Raw genomic sequence first — 8,451 nt, 5'->3', positions numbered from 1 at the left:
AGCAGGTGAGGAACAGGGAAGGGCTCACCCAGCCTCGGAAAGGCAGTCGTTCCCTTCTCTCAGTGTCCTGCTAAACCTGGAGCCGCGTCACCCCAGCGTCTTCCAGTGGCGGATGGGGAGGACACCGCGAAGGTGTCCATGGCCAACGTCAGGCACTCGGGCAGCCCAGGCACTGCGGCGGGGACGAGCGGCCAGGGGACAGCTCAGGGTGGAACTGTAGCCCCGCCACCCCTGTCCCCGCCTGCCTGGGATTTTTGGATAAAATCCAGGACTTCATGGACATTTCCTGCATGGGACCGTTTCAGAGTCATTTGTTCATCCCACGAGTTTTTACTGCGCATCTACAGTGGGGTGCGCAGGGTCCCCTCGGCACTGGGGAGGGGCAGGGAACAGATGGAGAAGGCTCCCGTTCTCCTGGAGCTTATACTTTAGAGGAGAGAAAGAGAAAACGAGTAAACAATTAAGCAAACAAGATAATTTTAGACAGTTATGTGTGCTGTGAAGAAAAGAAATGGGAGGAATGTGACAGAGAAAGACTGTGAGGACCCTACTTTCCACTAGGATGAAGGGACGCCCCTCCGCTGAGGGGATGTAGGTCTAAAAAAAAGAATTAATGCTAAAATTCTGTATTTTCAATGTCAACAATATTTTGTGGGAAACATTGATACCATTTAAAAATACTTGATTATTTAGAATCTGTGGCAATTTTTGTTGTTGTTGTTGTTATTGTGGTTGTTTATTGTTTTTATTGTTTTTAGGCAACAGTTCAACAAATCTGTTCAACAGGGGTTGTGGAAGAATGTGCCATTTGGGATAGAGCCTACAGAGGAAAATAAATGTTGTTCTCCTGAAGAGAAAGGAAGGGTTAATGCAGACAGAAGATGATGCTAATAAAATGTCATTAAGGCTTATTTTGTTACAGCTATTATGAAAACAGCTTTTTCTTTTAATTTTTTTGAGATGGAGTCTTGCTCTGTTGCCCAGCTCACTACAGCCTCTGTCTCCCAGGTTCAAGTGATTCTCCTGCCTCAGCCTCCCGAGTAGCTGAGACTACAGGTGTGCACCACCACACCCAGCTAATTTTTGTATTTTTAGTACAGACGGGGTTTCACCACGTTGGCCAGGCTGGTCTCGAACTCCTGACCTCAAGTGATCTGCCTGCCTCATCCTCCCACAGTACTGGGATTACAGATGTGAGCTACTGTGCCTGGCTGAAACCGGTTTATTGAATGAGCTAAGTCCAGAAAGCAAGGGCTTCGTTTGTCTCTAACCACTGCCTTACAACAAAGATCTGTTGGATCTCCTTCAATCATCACTCCTGAATCTTGGGCAGATACCATAAATTTTAGTGACAAATCTCATTTTAGTCCTTGCACCTCTATATAAGGGATTAAAATGTCCAGGCCAGTCCAATTTAACAGCAATCTCACACCTCATTCAAAATTCTGCTTGGCCTTCCTTGCAGTGAAATGAAGAAGGAATACAGTCAGTTTACTCTTCCTCCATTGTCTCTGTCTTCTCTATATTCTAGATGTCCCCACGCCATTGCAAGGGAAGAGGGCATTACACAAAGAGGAGCAGATCTTCTTGTAGTTAACTATTGAATAAGGCAGACAGGCCAACATGCTCCTGCCAGTTACTATGGCAGAGTCCAAATGCTGGCTTTTTCACAGGGCACATCTGTGAGTTATTGGAGGGCCTTGAGTGTACCCCACATTGCACAGTTCCATGATGCAGGGGCACATTATCTGGCTGACCTCTTGCAGCAACCTCCACCCCAAACCCCTCTTCTGCCTAACCCCATGTCCTCTTACTGCTATAGTCTCTTTGCACAACAGGCTACCCTATTGACTGATATCCCATCATGACAACGCAAGCCCAGCTACTCTTCCATAGTCAAAGCCACGTGAAGAAATTCATATCCTTTTACCATGCCAATAATGGAAGGGCAGGTTGCTATCACTGCTTCTCTTCCCTCATCCTGCCATTTTGGGTTGCTCAAGCCAACTTTTACCTTCTGAATTCCCCAGGTGGGAAGAACTCATCTATTCATTCAACAAATCTTTATCAAGCACTTGTATTTGCTAAGCACTATTTACCAGTCTCTGTGTTCCCAGTGCCCACCCTCATCCCAAACTCCAGCAAACACTCATCAAGCTCTTCCAAGAGTTCTCAAGCCACACCACATTTGCTGCACTGAACCCGTGTGCTCCTGTTACTCTGCAAGCTTTCAGTCTTGGAGTGGGATGCCAGGCTACTTTCTACTGTGCTTAGAGTCCCTCACACTTGTCTGCAAGAAATTCAAAGCAACCTCCCTATGGTCTAGAACCTCCGCTTAATGACTCTTTAATCATGCTTTTGACTCTAGTCTCTAGAGATGGATAATACAGATAGGGAGTCATTGGTCTCTTTCTGCTCTTTTGATAAGTTCAGGCTGGCTGTGTCTAGTACCATGTGGGTGCAGTTACTGTCTTGTTAGCTTTGAGGCTTTAGCCAGAATTCTAAGACAACCAGAAAAGTCCCATTCAATACCCATTTACAAATAAATTTGGCCCTGAGTTTTCTTGGAAAGCAAGTAAATCCACGTCTTTCACCTTAACAGTTTATGACTAAGTCCATATTTCCCTTTACATACATACACTATTACGTCATGAGTCCTCATTGGTTAATTACATATTTGTGTAGCGGGATAAAAAAATAAATAAGTTATTACACATATGTGAAACAAAAGACTTTTTTATATGCCGTAGCTGATCTAATTTTTTCCCCAAGCCCCAAACTTGAAGAGAATGATGACGCTGACCCAGAAACCAATAGGATTCACAGGGCTCTCTGAGGACCAGTGCATGTGTCGCTGAGGTTGACTGTTTCCTTGCTGCCATGAAGCCATATAAACTCTTGCTCACACAGAATCCATTTGGGAAAGCAGAGCGGAGAGGGGCTGAAAAACTGAGAATTCACTCAAAAGAGACTGTTTCAATTTGAGACATAATGACTAAACCAGAAGAGACCGGGCTGTCTCTAACTGGCAAGTTGAGTACCACCTCACCGCCTAGCCCAATTCCCCAGATGAAACGTTGTTTTTGTTAAGTCTTTCCCGAAGGCATGAGGATAATGGAGGTTACTTAGAACTGTACTGTGCACCATCATCCAAGTAAATATGGTTTCTTAAGTTGAGTTTTCTAATTTTTTTTTTTAAGATTTCACATCATTGTTTTCAGTGACTAGTGTTAATTTCACATTAAAAGTGGCTCTAATGTTAGCCCAAAAGAGCCCACGTTTGCTTTTCTCCTTGGGCCATTGCAAATAAGTCCTCTGCATCATCAGAGCCCTCAGCTTGTGGTACTTGTTGGGAATGCTGTTCTGTGGAATGGGTTCCAGTAAGATGAGGATTAGGTTATTAGATCCTTCATGAAACAGATTGTGATGGGCAAAGTAGAGTTCATAATGGCACCACTCACTCTGGACAAAGTTGGGAGACAAAACAAAGATGGCCTTGTAACTCTTCTCAATGCAGTTGATGATATTTTCCACAATGCTCTTACCAGGAACAAAGTTTCTCTCATGAAGGCAAATCTGTATACCTTCTTTCTCTAGGTAAGGTACCAATTCATTTTTCACCCAGGCAGAATCATGTTCACTATATGAAATAAATGCATGAAACTGGAGATTTCTTTGGAGTTCTTCTAAGGGTACGTTCCTGGCCCTGCGCCGGGTCTGGGTCCACTGGCACACCATCCTGAGATACCAGGGCAGATCCAAGTAGATGCAGAGGAAGGTCACAGTCACAGCCAACACCAGCATGGTGGCACCGATGGTGACGATCAGCAGAGTTATGTTGCAGGATAATTCAGACATGTGAAAGTCTTTTAGTGGGGTTCCTCTAAAATTTTCTGGGTAGTCACACTTATAAAAATCAGGCCAGCCCTCTACCACTTCACTTGATACTTGCTCTATATTTTTGACAAATTCTCTTAGCTCACAGGTACACTGGAATGGATTGTTCCCTGCTTTTATTGACCTCATCTTCTGGCAGCTCTGGAAGAAATCAGCTGATGGGTGGGAAACTGAATTGTGATCAATGATCAATACAGAAAGGCTGCTAAAGCTGCCACATCCAGGAAGGTCGGTTAAAGAATTGAAAGCAACATTGAGTTCTTGCAAAGCTTCCAGTTTTACGACTTGTTTAGGAATGCTCTTTATTTTATTGTTGTGAAGATCAAGTACCTTGATCCTTGGAGGTAAACATCTGAAAACAGAGTCAGTAAGTATATTTGAAGACAAATTTAACACCACTATACTCTCAACCCAAGTGCAGTTTTCCTTATGTCTACCAGATTCCAAAGAATTCCAGCTAACATCCAGTATTTCTAAAGATGGCATATCCTTAGTCATGAGACCTACTTTGAAAAGGTCTTTTAATCCATTCTTTTGTAAGATAAGTGTCTCCAATTTAACTAACGTGGAACATTTTTCAAAAATACTATCTGTGAAAACATTCTGCGTAAAGTTCAAAACCTTGAATGTGCTTGGTGCATGAGGACACAGCATGTGTATAAAAGGTGTATCTGAAATGGTTAACATCATAATGTTCATCTCAGAAAACACGGTGTACAATGCTGTCTGTGAAAAGATAAAAACTTGGTTCGTGATATGTTCTATTTTCAATGCTTTCAATGTCGTTTTAGAATAAGTAAAATCTTCTTCATGAATGCTTTCAATTATTGTTAAATTGTAAATATTGAGATATTCCACAGGTTTGGGCCAAAGAAATCGAAAGACTCTCACCAGGCATTTCCAAGTTGTTTCTATGTGATTGAGGGTAAAATTCAGTAAGGTTGGACCTCTAGTGAGTTCTAATAAAAATTTAATGAAAACTTGACAGTTGTCATCATTCAATTTAATATTAGTCAGTTGTAAGCACCCTAAAGTATTAACTGATATGTTCACTTGGATAGAGAATAAACTAGTTGGGTGAAAAACAAGGTGAAGTGTTTTTGCATTCAGGATTTGTAGACTTTCTGTCTCATTTTCTTTTATATAATAATTTCTTAAATCCAGAAGGATGTAACTTAGATGCAAGTGAGCAATTGGCAGTAAATCTAATTTTTGTAACTTCGTAGCACTCAACCCCAAGAAATTCAGTTGTGACAAGTTGCCAAATTGCTTACAGATGGGCAGGGCCTTGAAGTCATTGAATGAGAGATCTAAATGCCTGAAACTCATAATAGGATGGCAGGATATCTTTCGCAACTGATTATGAGATAAATCCAAATATTCCAAGTCCTGGTTGAACTTGAAAACACTTAAATCAAGTAGCTGGATTTTGTTATGGGAAAGTCTCAAAACTTTCAACTCTGACAGAAAGCTCATGTCAGAGACCTGAAGCTCAGCTATGTAGTTGTGAGACATATCTAAGACTTTGGTTTTCGGCGGTAGGTCTTTTGGAACATGAGTAAGACCTCTTTTTGACTTGTCTACTGCAAATTCACTTCCGTCGGAGAACTGGATTCTGGTTCCAACTATTATGATCATAAGGCAAACAAAATGGAACCTTTTAACAACAGGTTCTTTGTCTTTGGTCATGATGTTGCAGTGGCTATCCTAAAGGGTTGTTGTTCTTTACAGCATCTTGATATGAGTCCAAATTCTAGAAATATAATATACACTAAGATTAATAAAGATCGGATGGTTACTCTCAAACCTCCACTTACTAACCATAAAATCTAAACAATTTCTTCATTCACTAGTAGAGTCATTTCTGTTCCCATAATTTAATATGATACTTTTTATAACCAGTTATACAGCTTGCTCATGCCAGAAGGGGCAATATAGGTCTTGTTATCAAAGAATTGTGGTTGTGTGTTTTGACCTGTCTGGTTGCTGCCTAGGGGATTCACACTCAGGGGCTTGCCTTTATTTTGTACACCTTAGAACTTTCTCAGGTCTGGAGCAGCCTTCTGGGTGGTGTTTGCTATAAACATTTAAAAAGGCAAATATACTAGCTGCAGTCACCTGAGCAAGGGCTAACAGAGGGGGCAAGCAGCAGACACTTCAAAAAGCCTGGGAAATATGCAAAGATATACAGAAAAAGATACGTGGGAGAAAAAAGGCTTTGGAAATCTCTGTATGTACCAAGTAGTCTAGAAGTCCACTCACGTGCCCAAGGCTGGACACATGTTCAGAGGAGACCTGAGAAAATCCTAAACTTCACCTCTGGCTCATCTTCAGCTTCCATGCATGCAGGAAGTGAAGGCTAAGGTAGAGCTGTGAATAAGCTGGGTAAGCATTGATAAAATGATCCAACACAGCCAATCTGCAAAGATCAGGGGAGTTTTTGTTTTTGCTACTGGTATTTTGTTTTGTTTTTGTTTTTGCTCCAGATGTTTAAAGAAATCTCAAGTCACTGGCTGACCACTAAGCTAACTGGACAGAAAATGTAATAGCCACACATGATAAAGAATAGTCTTTATAAAAAATATTTAGCAAAGTCATTAAACAAGCAACTATAAGCCACAAAAAGCAGCAACGCACTCTGGGAAAGGGAGGCCAGCCACAGTGGCTCAAGCCTGTAATCCCAGAACTTGGGGAGGGCAAAGCAGGGGGATCGCTTGAGTCCAGGAGTTCAAAGCCAGCATGTGCAACATGGTGAAACTCCATCTATACAAAAAATACAAGAATTAGTTGGGCATGGTGGCATGTGCCTATAGTCCCAGCTACTTGGGAGGCTGAGGTGGGAGGACTGTTTGGGCCCAGGGAAGTCAAGGCTCCAATAAGCCTGCACTCCAGCTTGGATGACAGAATGAGACCCTGGTCAAAAAAAAAAAAAAAAAAAAAAAAAAAAAAAAAATAGCTCTGGGAAAGGGGGACAGAATTTGATTTTTAGAGTTACCTCATTACAATGTTTTAAATGTCTGATTTTAAAAAATAAAAATCAAAACAAAATAATCACTAGCCCCCAGATTTGCCAGTGGACTTGCTCTGGGTTTTGCCCTGAAATAACACAAACCTTGCAAAAAGCAAATGGAAAGAGATTGTTGTCTTTTTGATTGTGTAACTTGGGCTTAAAGGAATCTCTAATTTATTTGTTTAAAAAAATTAGCCAGGCAAAGAAACAAGAAAGTATTGTTTATTCACAGGAAAAGAAATTAAAAGAACAAAGTCAGATAACTGACACCACCTAACATTTAAGCTGGCTACAAAGCTACAGCAATCAAGGCAGTGTGGTTTTGGTGAAAGAATAGACAAATAGATCAAATGGCCAGAATACAGAGCTTAGAAATAGACCCACACAAAAATAATCAACTGCTGTTTGACAAAGGAGCAAAGGCAACTCAGTGGAGAATGGATAGTCTGTTCAACAAATGGTGCTGGAACAATTAGACCTCCACATGCAAAAAAAAAAGAAGAGGAAGAGGAAGAAGAAGAAGAAGAGGAGGAGGAGGAGGAAGAAGAAAGAAGTTAGACACAGACCTTATAGTTTTCACAAAAATTAGCTCAAAATTAAGCATAGAACTAAATGTATAATGCAAAACTATAAAACTTCCAGAAGATAACACAGGAGAAAATAATCTAGGTGACTTTGGATTTGGTGATGATTTTTTAGATACCACATCAAAAACATAATCCAAGAAAGAAAACACTGTTAAGTTGGACCTCATTAAAATTAAAATTTTTGCTTTGCAAAAGACACTACAAGAGAGTGAAAAAGACAAACCATAGATTGAGAGAAGATATTTGCAAAACTCATATATGATAGGGACTTGTATCCAAAATATGCAAAGAACTCTTAAGCTCCACAATAAGAAAACAAGCAACCTAGTTTTTAAATGGGCACAAAAATCTAAACAGACACCTCACCAAAGAAGATATATAAAGAGCAAATACACATATAAATAGTTATTCGACATCATATTTCATCATGGTTTTGCAGATGAATACAGCAATGAAATTACACTACACTTATGAGAATGGGTAAAATCCAAAAACAACATCAAATGTTGGTGAGGATGTGGAGCAACAAGAACTCTCTCTCACTGTTGGTGGGAATGCAAAATGGTGCGCCACTATGGAGGGCAGTTTCTAATAAAACTAAGCATAGTCTGATATGATCCAGCAAATCACATTCCTGGGTATATAACCAAAAGAACCTAAAATTTATGTCCACATAAAAGACTCCATGTGGATGTTTATAGAAGCTTTATTCATAACTGCCAAGCATTGGAAGCAACAAGATATCCCTCAATAGGTAAAAAGATTAACAAACTGGTACATTCACACAATAAAATACTAGTCAACAATTAAAAAATGAGCTGGAGAAGCATTAAAATGGTTGAATAGAGGCACCTAGCACTCACCCCCTCTGCAAAGAAGGACCAAAACACTGAGCAGATAATCACACATTGAATGAGCATCTAAGAGAGAACACTGATATTCAGCATAGAAGTGACA

The 8,451-nt window shown here is 40.5% G+C and overlaps 1 protein-coding gene across 5 annotated transcripts in view; it reads right to left on the bottom strand.

Annotated features, from left to right (window-relative positions):
• Positions 1–2,720: 2,720 nt before the first annotated feature.
• TLR6 (toll like receptor 6) overlaps positions 2,721–8,451 on the bottom strand; it is a 36,294-nt gene continuing 30,563 nt past the window's right edge. For all 5 annotated transcript variants that reach the window (XM_073012463.1, XM_073012464.1, XM_008017637.3 and 2 more), the window contains one exon: positions 2,721–5,650. In XM_073012463.1, the coding sequence (XP_072868564.1) occupies positions 3,196–5,586 (2,391 nt within the window). In that variant the 5' untranslated portion in view covers positions 5,587–5,650 and the 3' untranslated portion in view covers positions 2,721–3,195. The remainder of the gene's footprint in view (positions 5,651–8,451) is intronic.

Source organism: Chlorocebus sabaeus, chromosome 27 (assembly GCF_047675955.1).
Source record: "Chlorocebus sabaeus isolate Y175 chromosome 27, mChlSab1.0.hap1, whole genome shotgun sequence".
In the NCBI taxonomy this organism is placed as follows: Eukaryota; Metazoa; Chordata; class Mammalia; order Primates; family Cercopithecidae; genus Chlorocebus; species Chlorocebus sabaeus.
This window is presented reverse-complemented; position numbering and strand designations above follow the sequence as displayed.